The sequence below is a fragment of the Elaeis guineensis genome, chromosome 1 (genome assembly GCF_000442705.2).
Source record: "Elaeis guineensis isolate ETL-2024a chromosome 1, EG11, whole genome shotgun sequence".
Taxonomy (NCBI): Eukaryota; Viridiplantae; Streptophyta; class Magnoliopsida; order Arecales; family Arecaceae; genus Elaeis; species Elaeis guineensis.
This window is the reverse complement of record NC_025993.2, coordinates 1,763,764-1,780,821: the sequence shown is the minus strand read 5'-3', so window position 1 is coordinate 1,780,821 and position 17,058 is coordinate 1,763,764. Positions and strand designations below refer to the sequence as shown.

Below are 17,058 nucleotides of genomic sequence, written 5' to 3'. Positions count from 1 at the left end.
TTTTGTCAGAGTATGATATACAGGTTATGATAAAATCTTTAATAATTCATATTATTATCTTTGGATTAGATTTTTTTTTTTTTTTTTTTTGGTGATTGTTGAAGATGGTGGAGTGTATTAATTATTCAAGTCAGAGTTCGGATTTCTGAATTGAAATAAGATATCTTGCTAGTATTAAATTTGGAATGACTTATACAAGGGACAAGATTTTGTATGGATAATAAGATTTTGTATGGATTTATTGATTAATATTAAGGATTGTGATGAAGAGAGCTCTATAAGAAATAATCAAGTTGATTCTACTCATAAGGATGTTGGCTTGAGTTCTTTTAGTTGTCAAGTTAGAATTAATTCTTTTAAAAAGAAAGATTGATTTAGAAATTATCTAAATGATTGTAAGGTAAATTTAAGATTAACTCCAATTGATTCTAGATATGTTGGATTCTTGAAGAGTGATGAAACTTATACAATAATTTCAAATATAGGAAGTAGATCAAGATTTAATTTTTATATGCTATACCCAAAAGTAGTAAAGATAAAGAAACTTAAAATTTTGCCCTAAGTTTTATATGAAATTTGAAGGTTGGATCTATCTAACATATAAGGATATTTTTATCTTTGATATAATTATATAATTTGATAAACCAAGATCAGAGTGCGCAGCAAAAGCATGGTGGGTTAAATTGATTAGAAATATTAATTCTTTGATTCCGAAGATATTATGGAATGCATTAGTTGTTAATAAAGAATAATTTTTTTATCTGATCATAGTCGGATAATTTTTGTTAGTAGGTTGCTTCATTATAGATAATGCCAAGAAAGTTTAGATATCTCAAGTTTATTAATAGCTTGATAGTTCTGATATTAGTTCAAACTTAGAATGTCCTGACATAGATCTCATATTTTTTTTTTTTAAAAAATCTAATATTGTTACTTGAACTGATATAGAAGATTAAGATTTTTCTTAAGATGAGAGTCTATATATAAAATTTGTTGGAAAATCAAGTGAAGAAAGAAATCGATGATTGTAAAGAGTGCTCGATGTTTGATCTTTATTTATCAGGGGTAGTCTGAGATAATTATGAATTTTGAGTGAAATATATTAGACAAATAACGGTGGTATATTAATACAAGTTCAAAATATTACAGTTCTTCAAAAAGTTGAGAAATCAATAAGAAGGGATGAGTTTGAAATTTTAAATAATTTTGTTATAACAAGATCATGAGAAATAAATAATATATATGACATTATCGTAAGTTTGAGAATGACATGAAGAATGTATACTTTGAAATAGATATCTCAAACGACATAACCTAATTTCGAGGACGAAATTATTTTAAGGAGGGGAGAATGTAACGACCCAGAAAAAAAAAAAAAAAAAAAAAAAAAAAAAAAAAAACAGAGGAGGAGGAAGACTCCTAGCCGGAGTCTTCTTCCTTCACGATTCCGGCAAAATCGGACTCAAAGAGTCCGGCTAGGGTAGGAAACCTCCAGTATAAAGATCCCCCGTCCTCTCTTAGGAAACTACAACAAAAATTTTGAGGAAAATCGAGGTATTTGAGAAATTTTCTCAAAGGATACCGTGGATGGTTGATCGGAAGAAAAGGGGGTTCGCCGGAGCTCTTCTCAACCGCCGGAGCAAGGTAAGCCCCTCCCCTTCTTCCTCTCCCTCTTCCCTTTCTCCCCTGGCCCAAAGCCTCGCCGCCGGCCACCGTTTTTGCCGAAAATCAGTCGCGAAGGAATCCCCTGTTTTCTGATTTTTTTTCTTTGTTTTTGCCGCCGTCCTCCTCTTCGCCGCCGACCGAACCCCATCGTCAGCCATTGTCGGATCTCCGGCCAAGCCACCGGAGCCCGAGCCACCGAGGGGGGGACCTCACGGTCCTCCCCTGTTTCAGCCAAGGGTGGCCGCGGGAAAAGAAAAGAAGAAGAAAGAAGAAGAAGAAGAGAAGAAGAAGAAGAAAGGAAAAAGAAAAAGGAAAAAGAAAAGAAAAAGGAAAAAGAGAAAGAGAAAAATAAAAATAAAAATAAAATAAAATAAAATAAAAAGAAGAAGAAGGAGAGAATTTTCCTCTCTCTCCTTTCTCTCTCTTTTCTCTCTCTTCTCTCTACCCTCTCTCTCTACATTTTCTCTCTCTAGATTCTCTCTCTAGACTTTTCTCTCTCTTTACGGATTGTCTCTCTAGGATCTTGTCTTCCTCTCTGATTTCATCATGAACCCTAGAATAAACTTGAAGATGAAAATAAGATGATCCGAGGTTGCTCCGAAATTCGTGCAGTAGGTCTGATTCCAGTCTGATCCTATTCGAAATTTGTAACACTTAATTCATATTGAGTCACCCTGATAGGACCTCTGATGATCTCGATCATGAGTGCCTCATCGGAAGGATATGAAGATTTCTCTCTCCACTTTCTCTCTCTACTTTCTCTCTCTAGAATTTTCTCTCTCTAGAAGTCTTATGGATCAGTGGAGGATCCAGATACTTAGGTAAATCCTAATTTTGGTTAATCCTAAGAGAGATCCTAGATTTGTGTTATCAGGTCGATTATCGGTAATTTTCTCCATATATGTGATCTTTATATTGATCAGGGTTATGAAGAGATGATTGTCTGCATATGATATCGAGTGGAATATCTTGTTAGAGAAATTCATAAATCAAAGAAGAACATTAATTTCTGTGTTTGGATCAGTCACCGGTAAAGGTAAGAATCCCTGTACATGATCACTATTATATATGCTATTTTACTGTTGGTCTTGCATTATTGGTTTTGCGTTATCGGATTTGAGATCGATGAATTTATTATACCTGAGATACTGTTATTTGATTTTGAGCATGAGTATGTTATGTCAATATATATGTATCAGAGATTGATGGCATGATTATATGGATATGACATATCTGAATTGATCATAATGCAAGACAGAATTGATTGATGAAATCAACACATAATGATTAAATGAAAAGAAAGAGATATATGGTATGGACTAGCCTTGTCATGTGGAACAGCCGGCCAGGAGCTTATGCCTGGGACAGCCCGCCAGGAGCTTATGCCTGGGACAGCCCCCATTGGCTTACAGGTGGATCAGCCGGCCAGGAGCTCATGCCTGGGACAGCCCGCCAGGAGCTTATGCCTGGGACAGCCTCTCACGGGCTTTGGTACGTGGGACAGCCGGCCAGGAGCTCATCCTGGGACAGTCTTGAAAGACTTTTTAAAGTGGATTCGATCCGGATGATGACTGAGGTATAGACTTGGATAGTCCAAAGCCAGAAAGAAAATGTTAAAAATCATGTGATTATGAAAAGAGAAATGAACGATAAGACATGAGATAATTGTTGAGCAAAAGTATTTTACCTGTTAACATATGATGATGCATCTATTTTGACAAAACAGAAAATTTATGAATGTTTGCATTATTCTGGACATTGAACATGAGATTTTATATTTTATTGCTTATCCTTATTTTCAGACTATATTACTATATCAGTGTGATATGGGAATTCTTACTGGGCTGTAAAGCTCACACCCCTTCATCTTTCTTTTTCTTCTCAGAGTTGCAGGATGACTTAGATTGGCTATGGCTTGGATTTACGGGTGAGCAGAAGGATAAATAGAGTGTCATAGTATCTGATCAGAGAATTGAAGGAATGTTAATTGTTATTATGCAAGTTTTATGAATTACTGTTGAAATTAAATATTATGGTTGATAAGATTGTAATGATTTATTTTGGCCTTGCATATTCTTTAGGGCTTGCTCTAAGGAGTGTGCGGCCATCACGTATCCGACCCGGGTGTTGGGTTCGGGGCGTGACACAATCCACCATAAATTTATTTTCTCCCCCAGTTGACAAGAATTTTTATATTACAGCAACATAACAAACTCTGTTCCTAAGTTAAACTAAAATGTCATTTTTGCTTGAGTTATATAATCCCATTCCCTTAACATTTCCTTTTCAAAAATCTACTTTTCCAGCTACAAGTTGAAAATTCATGAACCAATGGCTAACAGAGACAAATCAACCGATCAACCACCCCAGCTTTAGAAACTTTATGTTGAAACCGAATATCCACCACGGCTTACATAAAAATTAAATGGCACGAATAGGATTAATTTGTAGGCTATCACTCATCTTTATATACACACCAAAAAGTCATGCTTTCACTAAGCACCCGCCAACAATAAGATAGGCCGAAAAGTGGTGGAGGCAAGTTCTTCGGTCACTACTGCATACAAATTCTGCAAGGCCAGCACTGCTAAAAAAACAGGACAAGAAGGATGGTGAATGGCATCTAGTGATTTCGGACAACCTGAAGCTTAAGAACTGACTTATCAACAGCCTTCTAGCTTTCAATGATGCATTCTGTAACTTGGGATGATGAGATACCCATATCACCAACTTGAATATACAGTGAGAAATGGTCAGACAGATGGGTATTTGCATCATTTGATCATTCCTACTGTGTTCTGGTGATATCCAGTGGGGGTTCTCGTGCCATATCCAGGGCTCAATCCCTGACTCGAAAATAAACCACTCCCGTGTCCAGAATCAAGAAAAAGCATTGGCCAAAAAACAACTGCTGTACATGAAAATAGATCAGCTCAATCGGTGCAGAGACCAGGTGAGTAAAGAATCTCTCTCATCCTCTGCAACTTCCATTCCATCGCCAGATCTTTAACAACTGTGGCCATACTTCATAAAGACATGCACAAAATGAAATAGGCGATGAAGGATGTAAGAATTCTTGCTCCATTGACATTAGTGCCTGCAATGAAGATAAATGTCAGGCAACAGGCTCCAATGGAACTCCAGAGATGTAAAACTCCAAGTTATCAAGAAAAACTGATTATCATTCTTCAAATTAAGTGTTTTTCAGAAGTCAAATAATTAAATTCACTAGAACTATGTTTATGTTTGTTCTTTTTATAACCAAATGACTGGATACACAGACTTGGTAACTTTTATGTTCAATATGCATTACCCAGACTGACCTTGGCACTGTTGTTTAATCAGGGATCTATAGAGCTGTTAATGGACTGGCACATGGGCCCAGTTGTTTCAGGTCATATTATGGGCCATATTAAAGCCTGAGCTCATAAAAAATTTCAGATTTGCTCGGCCAGGTGCAACCCAGTGACAGCCCTAGAAGCTTTACTTCAGTGGAACAGTGACAATATTCTCATTTGAGTATCAGAAAATAGCTTCAACTTTGCTCTGACTTCAATCTGTGCTTCAGAGATGAAACGAAAAGGTCATCATATTAAACATCAATTCTTAATCTCCACCTTTCCAGGTATAAGAAAATATTGGAGGATTGCTCGCCAGTAGCACGAGTACCTGGAAGGAAGATCTTCTTGACAGCCTACTAGCCTCCCAAGGTTCATGGCAGGCCTCTTTCTTGTCCATAACCATCTTTCTCAAGTATTCAGCAGTATTCATAAAGAACTAACCTTACTAAACAAAATCTTCTAACTATTTCCCCCAACCACTTCAGAACCTTTGCAGAACATTTCACTCCTGCAGATCCCTCTCCAGCACCAAATTCCTAGGTGCTTCCATGACCTAGACATAAGAGCTCAACTTACTCATTACCACATCCGAATCCGCTCCATTGCATATTTTGATGTAGGTCACTAACTGGATAGACAACCCATAACAACCTCTTAACCTGGACGAATCATACTAATCCAAAAGGCTGAGATCCCATATGGATCATATAAAGGTCGCAGGAGGTTACAATATATTCAGAGAACTAGCCTAATGCAGAAGTCTCATGTTGAAAAATCATGTATCATACATGGGTAACAAATGTTATTATATTGGATAACGGGACAAAGCAAGTTTAAAATTTTATTACAAAATATGACAACATTGCAGTGAACTGCAAAGCCTTACCAGCTAACACACAATGTGAGCTACTGCATGAAACCTAGAGCACACTAAGTCGAAATGCAATATGGTTATAAAAATTTAACAGAGACTAAAGATGCCCCAAAACAGTGGACATTGACTTGATGAGAAACTAACGTAAACATGCTAAAACAGGAAGCAGTATAAATTACAGCCAAAAGAAGACATACCGAAGCTTCCAGAAGCAGGTAGTGGCAATGCAGGCAATGACATTTCTGCAACATGAAAAAGATCACAATAACATTATTATATTGGCAATGATATCTATATATATAAATATCAAATGCAAAGACAATTTTGTCTAGAGTAGATTAATATGAAATTTTGTCTAGAATATATTAATATGGTTTGTCAACTACCATTAAATATAACATTCCTTTACGGTAATGCTAACCAAAGACAACAATCACAAGAGAACCTACTCAATCTATTGATGATTAGCAGGGCCTGACAAGTACCAGCCTAACAAGCAGGACTAATGAAACCCTGGCCAATGGAAAAGAGTTACATCCTAGGAAAATGTGATTATGGAGTCCGATAAGCGTTTTCATGCCGTAATTCCCAGGAAGCCAAGAGCTATTATAACCTTAAATTATGAAGCTTTGCCCCTAAATTCTAAATTACTAACAACATAAAGTACCCATACAACTTCACTCACCCGGGGCACAAAGGGACAAGGATTGAAGAGAAGATGATGAAGGCCATGGTGCAGCAATATTGTCACTCAAATCACATGTAAAACTAAAACCTGTAACATTGTCAAATATAATATCTGTTGGCAAGCTCCGAAGCAGACAGCCTGCATCGATAGTAACATGTTTGCATCAAGCAAATATGTAGATCAGCTACTAGCAGATTGATTTAAATAAACAGGATTGAAGTTTAACAAACCTTGTTGCCCATATGCTGTCCCAGTTGCAGAAACAGATCCAGAGGAAAGATAAGTTATTAGCCCTTTTGCAATACTAAAGGAAATCAAGTGCGGTGTGAACTTGGAATCAAATAAAATGAAGTGCTAAGCATGTATTTGGAATAGAAAAAGTATAGCAAATCTACCTTGAAGACTAAAATCTTTCAAGTCGACATTGCAAAGCTCGTATATATCCGTTGTAACGCCGCCTTTCTGTAGCATGGACCCAAACAAAGTAGCACAGTTGATGGCTTGCTTATTTGTTATTAGCATTTGCCTTTGTAATGTTGCAACATAAGCATTTAATGTATTACAGCAGGAAGGATTTGGAGAAGCTAAATCACGGCATGCATTGATTACATCCGAGGGCTCTTTGAATTTCAACGGACAAACTACAAGAGAACAGACAAAAATAAGTAGTGATTTGTGTACCGTCAAGTATTTGTGCCACTTGAAGCACACAATGTACCATATGACGATTCTGAGCATATGAGTCATAACGTCATGTTTTCTAAAACATCATAAATATTATCAGGGGAAAAAAAAAGAACCAGCAACATCATATTAAGCTAAGCCTTAGCTGCAGTAAAAAGGAATAAGATGGTCCCTGCTACATCCTTTCTTTCCCCCAAAATTCTTTCCCTAATCAATTACCAGAATAGGAGGCAAAAAATGGCATTTCTGCATCCCTTCAATGGTATAAGAAGCGGACTCAGCAACAAGAGTCAAAGTGCTGTATGATCATATAAAGGGCATGATTCAGGACATCTTCATGATGTTAAGAATGGAGACTGTTGGTGCAGAATTCCGCCGACGCCAGAGAAGCTGAAGTCGAGGGGATCGCGGCTGCCGCCAGGACCTGCAAGAGCAGTCTAAACCGGAGTTGGGGGTGCTCCGGCAAGATCCTCCGACGCTCAAGTCAGTACTCTGCTTCAACAGAAATGGAGCACTCAAATGGAATTTTAGCAGAGTTTCGAGATAGAGTTTAGAGCTTAAGAACTTCTCGAGAGCTTGGGAAAGCTTGAGAAAACTTAAGAAAAACCCTCCGAAATTGTTGCCTTACCCCGTTTTATAGTAGAATGCGGTATGGTCCCGCCATTAATGGTGCAGACAACTGGTGAGTTGTCAAATCGTCGGGAACTGTCAAATCGGCGTGGGTTGTCAGGTCATCAGAATTAACCCATGTTCTTCGCAGGACAATGCCCCAGGGCGGTCGCACAGCATGTCCTTGACAGGACAACAGCCCATAGCAGTTGTATGGCGTTTGGACGGACTGACTGACTATATGTCGGTATTCGACTGCGGGACGTCGGGTGATGACTCAAAAATACCGTCGGCTGATTTGGTGCCTTGTGGAAGTCGGACGTCGGCTGCCACCCCCGACAGTGAGTCGGTGATATGGGTTCGGCCGTTCGGCCGGTTGAAACAGTATTAATCTGTTTAACTGGCATATCTTCGGTCGGATATTGTCGGCAGTCATTGTCGGAGTCGTCTGTCTGTCCGCTGGGTAGAGTCGGCGTCGGTCGGACCGGTCCGAGGATAAGTCGGCATACGGGGGTCAATCGGTATATCCCAACAAGGACCATACAATGGCTTCTTTCCTGTCTTGTGGTCCATGACCACCACCACATGGGCTGATCACTGGGAGTCATAATAGTGGAGACCATAGAAGAATCGAACTCTTCCTTAGCATCCAGCACTACTCAGTTGTAACCGAGATGGAGCCCGTCCGTTGTAGAAGTTCGTCTGGAATCCAATTCTGTAGTAGAAGTTCGGACGGAGTCCAGTTCTTGTAGGAGTCCGGAAGAAGGCCGCTTACTGTAGAAGCTCGGATGGAGACCGTTGCCGTGGAAGCCGAATGGAGTCCGCTTGCAATAGAAGTTCGAACGGAATTCGCTTACTGTAGAAGTCCGGATGAAATTCGGAAGGCGGTCGACCACTGTAGAAAATCGGCTGATAGTGAAATCCAGAGAGTATTTGAAGCGGTCCGATAGACGACTGAAGAGCTTATTATTGGAGAAGTCCGGAGGGTACGATAGGAGTTCGTTCGTTGGAGGAATCTGGAGGACACTGTGGAAAGTCGGCTGCTGGAGGAGTACGGATGGTACTGTGGAAGCTCGGACGGCGGGGGAGTTCAGAAAGACGCCGCACAAGGTCGGAAGCCGGAAGAGTCCTGGGAGGGTTGGCCTCTTACGAACTTCGACTGGGATTATTTTATACCCAACATGGTCCATGACCACCACCACATGGCTGATCACTGGGAGGTCATAATAGTGGAGACCATAGAAGATTCGAACTCCTTCCTTAGCATCCAGCACTACTCATTGTAACCAAGATGGAGCCCGTCCGTTGTAGAAGTTCGTCTGGAATCCAATTCTGTAGTAGAAGTTCGAACGGAGTTCGGTTCTTGTAGGAGTCCGGAAGGAACCACTTACTGTAGAAGCTCGGATGGAGACCGATTGCCGTGGAAGCCCGGATGGATCCGCTTGCAATAGAAGTTCGAACGGAATTCGCTTACTATAGAAGTCCGGGTGAAATTCGAAGGTGATCGACTACTGTAGAAAATCGCTGATATGAAGCCCAGAGAGCATTTGGAGCGGTCCGATAGACGACTGAAGGAGCTTATTATTGGAGAAGTCGGAGGATACAATAGGAGTTCGTCCATTGGAGGAATCTGGAAGACACTGTGGAAAGTCGGCTGCTAGACGAGTCCGGATGGTACTGTGAAGCTCGGACGGCCGGGGGAGTTCAGAAAGACGCCGCACAAGGTCAGAAGCCGGAAGAGTCCTGGGAGGGTTGGCCTCTTACGAACTTCGGCTGGGATTATTTTATACCCAACAGAGACCATGATGCTAGCACAAAAATGTAAATGACGAGAATGAAATCTCAACAAATGAGAGGATCCAAAAAATCAATGTCCATAAAAATTGTTAAATGAACATAGAGCAAAAATTCTTCTACATCAACGATCTAATGGTGGTGCAACCTGGAAAGATCAAACAGAGAATACTGAAAGATAAATGATCACTTGCTGCTCATGATCAAAGATCAGCAAGTTCAGCCTATTGATGATCCACAACTGAAGCACCAAGTACCAAGTCTCGCTGTCAATTAATCCTTCAGCAGAGCAACCAAAGGATTCAACTATACCAACTAGTTAATGATCATGATCAAGATACTATGATGGTCTATTCCTTGCCAGTTTTCCGATCCATCACTATACCCCATCCTAGGGGTAATGAATCCCATGTGATTATTAATCATTACGCACCAGAACAACCATTTGACAATTTATCATGAGAAAGTTATTTGCTGATCTCTGTCTTAAGCATTGGAGATAAGGAATTCGTACAACAACCAAGGGATCTTAAAAATAAGATGCATGCAGCAAAAAATTTAATGCCAATTTTGGGTTGGACTAGGTCTTGGTTTAACTATTTCAATATTTTAGATATTTATTTTTGTTTGTTGATTATAAGTTACTAGGAATCAATATCTTAGTCCTACAATTATTGCTATTTTTAAGTTAAACTCTCCCATCAGTTCAATGATGTGGCATAAATTTTTATTATTTCTCTTGTAACTTTTACTGAATTTATAGCAATTTTCTGGGTGATTTTTTGTCATTTCAAGTGTAAGAAATGAGTCAAAAGACTATAACTCTATTGCATTGATTAGGCTAGGAAAGTGCTAAATTATTGAATAAATCTAAAAAACTTGTTCTCAGAAAACTCTAAAGAAAGCCAATATAAATTTTAGACCTAGATTCATTAACAGAAAAACAAATCAGAATCTTTCAATAGATTTAGGCAGACTATTTTATTTCCATATTACTTCCACAGTTTTTACAGCATTATTGCTCTATTCATCAATTAGAATATGTTTGTGGCTTTATATCCGATTTAGCATTACCAACTTCTAAATTTAAAATCAATTCTCATTCAAATAAGTTAAGAACTATGTATTTCTTTGTAGATTTAAGATGCATCTATTTTGCTGATGACACCAAACATAGCAGACGTAATTCGGTCAGCAACTCTGCACTTGTTTCAGCATTGTTAGGACTGGCATAATTCTCCTAATTGGAATGGACACACAGGATTTTATATATTTTTGATTCACCACAGTAACCTCTTTCATTGATGGTATTCAACATTTTAATAGATTTTGCAAGGGAAACTAGTTTTATCCTATCCCACGAAGCCATCTCCTCCACTTGCATATGTAATAAGATTTACTTTGTCAACTGGGAAAATGCCATGAACAACATATACACCTTAAATATTTGGCAATTCAATTCTTCTAGTAACATATTATTTACTTATGGGCACCTGAATCCCACTATGAGCTAGATACTGCAATCTAGTTCTGTTTCTGTATATTTTTATTTTCTGCCTTAACTATTTTTTATCAAAGCATGAGCACAAACGACTGATGAGCACTTTGAACGGATGCTTGAGTATGCCTTATCTTTTTGACTATTTTGTTGTAGTTCAAGCATGATGGGATGGGTTTCAAAATGAGTCTCAACAGAACAAGAGTTCCATGCAACATTGTGGATTTAAGTTTCATAACATCATAACATTCCAATAAAACTGAACAAATGAAAATGAATTTGTAAAATTTAACCTTTTGCATCATTTTCACCTTAATGTTCAAGACAAGACTTTAAAAAGGCAACAAAAAAAAAGGTATGAGCCATTATTGAGTTACAAATGAGCCACAAATCAAACAGATCTGTAGGAATTAAAGCTTGCTGACTTGCATGGACCATGGCATCTTAATTTCAGGAACATGAGCTCCTGATCGCCAGCAAGAAAAAGGTCTATAAGCTTCATGCATCAGCTCAGATAAGGAACCAAGGAAAGAATGAAAGGAGGAGATGAGATGGAACTCGGTCTTATTTCCTGCTCAATGTTATTGACCACTGTTTGGTTAAGATTATAAGAAAGGCAAAAACCAGCCCTTTCTATATATTTAATGCAAGAGATGAGACATTAATAGCCCCAAGACACAGCTTCTTCTTCCAATAATATTAAGGTTTAGCCGAAACCAAATAGCTACCTACCTTCTCCATGTTATCCTAATTATTCAAAAGCTTATTTGATTGCCAGCCCTCTAAATGGCTCCATCACTCTCCCAAACATTAGACCCAACTCTTGATCTGCAATCTTTCACCTTCTGCTCAAGAGACCTTAACAAGTAGTCCCCAACAGGTCGTATAGAACAGAGCTACAGTTGGTAGCTATGCATTATATTGTGGCAATGAAGGAATAGCAGACTATGGACTTTACCATCCAGTGAGGGTCCTACAGAAGATAAAACAATTACAGGGTCATTACAATGTGATGTATAAATGTGTGTCTCCATACATGCGTATACCAATGGTTTTCTCAATTTCACAAGCTTTTTTTAATCCTGTCATTTTTTGCACTGTCATCGCTCTCTGCAACATTCCAAAACATTATAATCTATGTGCAAAAAGTATGCAGATTATGTATTGATATCTTATGGTAAAGAACAAACATATTTGCAGAGATGACAAAAAGTTACTATCATTAGCAACAAACATAGCATATAGACTTCTTACAAATAAATTAGGCAACTTACCTTTGTTAACCTTACAGCTAGATAACATCCGAAATGCACTGTTAGCAGCCTCAGGCAAAAGCTTCCTGGAAAGCCATGCATAAACTACTGTCTTACAGTCATTTATAACATCAACCCCAACAACAGCCCCAGAAATATTAGAACTGTCCGCAACACTAGCTCCTCCTGATGATATGTGAAGTGCAGCTTCCATGATTGCAGGCTGACAACTAGGCCTACAGCACTCCTTAAGTGGGTCAATAGTACTGCAGGCATCTAGTAATTTGCTTGTGTTTACTGCTTTCTCAAAGGATTTAGCATCCGTTACAGGACAAGAACCACCAGTGAGATTTGAAGACTTCACCGAGCACAGGGTAGGGATAGTGCTGTTTGCCCCTCTGCTGACTAAAATACTTATAATATCTGAAAAACAATCATTTGCAGCAGCTTGATGAAGAACTAATGCATTAGATACATTGTTGTAGGCACCCAGAAAAATGTGCATTAAACTATTAACCTGAGGACAACAAATTGCATTTCCAATAAGTGCAGCCAAAGGTTCAGCACAATCAGATGCCGTCCTGTCTATAATACTTGAAATAGAAGAAAAATTCACAGGGCATCTCCCAGTCAAGACTGGTTCATATGTGTCTGGAAATGAAGGGTACATTGGTGATTGTGGTTCAACAGGATATGGGTTAGGTGGAACCACAGCAGGTGAAATTTCTATGGGATCAAAGAGTCCACTAGGTGGGTCAGACAGAATAAATTTGTCGGGAACATGAGACTTGGGTTGAAAAGTTGTTTTCTGCGGCACTACATCTTGCAAACCACATATCCAGATTGTAAATATTAACAAGCGATAATACGAAGGCCCTGCAACAATATAAGTCTTTTCTCAGCACCAAAATCTGAGAGTTACATATAGAGGAAAACAAATGGCATCTAGCTTGCACAGCGTCATTTGCATAAAAAACTAAAGAAGTTGAATTTTGCTGCAGTCACCTCATGTCACCATTTATTTTTACTCTTGCACATGCAGTGATACAACACTACACAAAACATGTTTAATGTAATGCAGTATCATGCTTACAAGTTGAGCCTATAGCATGAATGGATGCAACTCTACTCTACCATGCCTAACATCAATATGCACGCCTCCATATGTATATGACAGACTATACCTGTTAACAAAGTTGTAAGCTTGAATTTTAAAAGAGAAAGTTACAATAGAACCATCCAAATTTTAGTGTGGAAATAGGAAATCTTTGTAAGTCTATGTGGTTGCTGAGAAAGTGAAAGAAAAGAAAGTTATGAAAAAGACAGGCAGAAGTTTCTCTCAATTAAGCCAATTATTTTCTTCTCAAATAGGAAGTAATTTTGAGAAAGAATGACAAATGAGGCAAGTGGCTACAGATAATTCAATTCCATACAACTTCTTTCCATTTCTACCCAGTCAATCAAACATAAGAAAAACATCAACTTTCTTTTCTTTTCTCCACTGAGTCGCTTTTCTTTTGTTCATTTTCTCAGAAGCCGACAGAGGATTAAGGGTACGATACCATTATCCATATTCCCTTTTTAATGATATGAATGGATCTTATATTTTATTGCATATATTGTGAAAACTTGATTGGACATCAATAGAAACACTTGTTACTTTGAATGGAATGCTCATTTTGTTTCTTGGAGGCCTAAATATTTTCATCCATGGATGTACGCTTGAACATATTTATGCATGCATATTTGTAGCTTTATATGCTGCACAGATATAAGAAAATATATTACATGAACTCAGGTATTCGCATGCCTAAGGCACATGTAGTTGTTAGCATCAACATGTTTCCCAGGCACATGCCTTACTTTTCTTAGATGCTATGGAGTCTGTGTTTCCCAAATACCTTTGTTTTTATGCATCTTTGATTTCCTGAATATTATGCTTATACACAACTATGCATTTTTCCTAGGACAACAGTTTTTTGCATTTCCCAAGTGGATCCAAATTTTCTAAGCTATGTACTAGTGTAACCATATTGATGGAAATGCCATAGTACACTCATCTTATTGCACGCACGCACGTAAAAAATTTTAAATCCCATAGGGTGGGGCTATCCGATTTCCCATGGAACAGGATGTGCCACCATCTCAGCCCATCCTAATGCTCAGGACATGAGATATCCCAAGACATGCGATTGGGACGTTGGGACAATGACGAGACGTCCTGTCTCGACACTTGGAATGGCACCCGATTAGTTGCCGAATAAGATTTATTTTTTAAAAAAAAAAGCATTATTGAATAAAATTGACAAACAAAAAAAATTCAAAAACTCCAGACATTCATTTTTGGCATTTTTGTATATAACTCCCACCCCCCATTTTAGATTAATTGCACATAACGACCCCTTTTTAACAATTGACATACTTGCAAATTGAGATTTCCCTTATCTCAATAATTACCCAACACGATCGCAAGCTAAATTTCAGTAAGTAATAAACATCCTCACAAAGACTAACATCCAAAAAGTAACAGATAAAATTACCCTCATTTTCTCTATAGCCATATGCAGCCCTACCAGCCACAGTTATAAGTCAACGGTCCCATTCTCAGGAATCTCCTCACTCACACTCAGTCATTTGGAGCTTGCAGTTACTGATCTACATGTACTCATGGATGAGATCCCTGCAGGTTGCAGCTCCTCCCTAGTGCCATAATTGGGGTTAAAATCTCAATTCTTGTTATCAGCACCGTTGGAGTCAGCTTCTAGCCACCAAGAAACATTGGGTCTCAAGCTCCTAGTGAACATCATTATTGGAATTGAGCTCTTTGATGCAACCTTAACTAGACCATGGTTTTAATTTACTCCTCATAAGAAAAACTCATCAATCACCATGACAAAACCCAGGAAATAAGACCTGTTGAAAATTTTCTAAAAGAAAGGTAAAAATCAATCTCATTATGATTCAAACACCTGATAATTAGCCGACAAATATTAATTATTATGAGACCGGCATATAAGAAGTCTAAAATATTTCCTTTATTCTCATGGATCTGGTGAGAATCTCGTCAAGTTATCCCAGGCAAAAAAGGATGACTCATTTGGAAACACAAAGCAGATATGGAAGACTGATCCAAGAACTGCTAAAACCAGATCATTCGAGTAGAGTAAGCTGTCTGAATTTAAAATGTATAATGATGTAACAAATTGTAGAGATAAAAGCATGACAAAAATGACAAGGAACCCCGGAAACTAAATATATTAACATAGCCTTGGGCAGTTTAAAGAATTTGGCAGAATAATCTCAGTTTATGATAAAACCTAACACCACAAAGCACTAGAGTCACAGACCGATTGTAAGTTTCCGACCACTCACCCTGAAAAAAGGTGGCAACTTTGAGATGCTCCATACGGGCAATATCCCCTCAACCCATAAATGATTCAAGCCTACCGCTTCGCAATTTAGAGCTCCAGCACTGTGAAATATTCAGTTAAAAAATTTAAAAATTCGAGCACAAGGATTTCATCATATCAAATCGACAGTTAGCAGCGAGATTGGTACTGAAAAATACAAAAATCAGCACAATGTAGTTATCAAAGATAGATAAATAAATAACATAAACATAAACATATTGATAAAACAACGAGTTCAAGAAAACAAATAGTAATAAAAAAGAGATGGATTATCAGAATATTGATGCTTGTTTTTGTAGCATGGATTGTTGGATATTTTAGGACCAATTTGGTGGTCGTGAGAACAAAAATCGGTGAGAGAAAAAAAAAATGTTACCTCTTGTTTTGTTTCTTTCCCTATTTTATAGATCGAGCTCCCTCGTGAATGGACTTCGATTCGGAATCGGTTCTCTCTCTATCTTGCTTCCTGGTTTCTTCTGTCCCAAATGTCGCTCTCGGGGACTCGCCCTCTTCTTCTGCTGTTCTCAACCTTTTTAATTTTTTATTTTTTTTAATTTTTTATATTCTTTTTTGCTTTTCCTGCACCGGCTTTCTGAGCTGCTTTCCTTTTGCTGTGCTTTAAAACAAACAACACCTGCGGACTCCACACCGCAATTTATTTCGGTTCTTTCCGATTGTCCCCTCTGAGTTACCGAAATGCCCCTCCCCCCGCAGGCACGTGTAATGCGCGTGCCGCCTCACTATGGAACGAACTTTGACCTGACTTGCAGAGAACATGGAGCAAAGACAAGATATCCGGATCCATCCTGGATATATATATATATATATATATATATATATATATATATATATATATATATATATATATATATATATATATACACATACAATATATATATATATAACATACAATATATATATATATATATATATATATATATATATATATATATATATATATATATATATAATTTATATAATTTTATCTGATTCAATCCATTCAACCCACCCCTTCTAACTTCATATCTGATCTATTGCTATTTATAATGAATTTGATTCTTTATTTTTTTGATAAAATGATTTATTATACGAATGCAATCAAAAAAATTCAAAAAAAATCACGAAGTGACTTAAGAGCCACTTCGATCTCAATCCGAAGAACTTCATCCGAAAACTTTGCAATATGGATTGTCATTCAATCTGCCATGATATTTATCTTCCAAAATACATATCTAATACTCA

General features: G+C 37.9%; 1 protein-coding gene across 1 annotated transcript; it reads right to left on the bottom strand.

Moving 5' to 3' along the window:
* Window positions 1–4,014: 4,014 nt before the first annotated feature.
* LOC105035251 (uncharacterized GPI-anchored protein At1g61900) lies at window positions 4,015–16,424 on the bottom strand. The gene is made up of 8 exons (XM_010910746.4): window positions 16,193–16,424; window positions 15,779–15,878; window positions 12,428–13,282; window positions 6,964–7,209; window positions 6,799–6,813; window positions 6,566–6,706; window positions 6,078–6,122; window positions 4,015–4,762 (listed from the first exon to the last, which is right to left on the bottom strand). Exons 2-8 carry the CDS (start codon window positions 15,810–15,812, stop codon window positions 4,692–4,694), a joined length of 1,407 nt encoding a protein of 468 aa, XP_010909048.2. The 5' UTR covers window positions 15,813–15,878; window positions 16,193–16,424; the 3' UTR covers window positions 4,015–4,691.
* Between the last annotated feature and the right edge of the window lie 634 nt (window positions 16,425–17,058).

What these genes read in the sequence shown, in the direction of transcription:
- LOC105035251 (XM_010910746.4), bottom strand. Translation starts at nt 15,812, where the DNA reads ATGGAGCATCTCAAAGTTGCCACCTTTTTTCAGG. An exon ending in CTTGTCCCTTTGTGCCCCGG is followed by an intron (nt 6,123 to 6,565) that starts GTGAGTGAAGTT and finishes TTCATGTTGCAG; the next exon opens with AAATGTCATTGCCTGCATTG. An exon ending in ACCTGCTTCTGGAAGCTTCG is followed by an intron (nt 4,763 to 6,077) that starts GTATGTCTTCTT and finishes TCTTCATTGCAG; the next exon opens with GCACTAATGTCAATGGAGCA.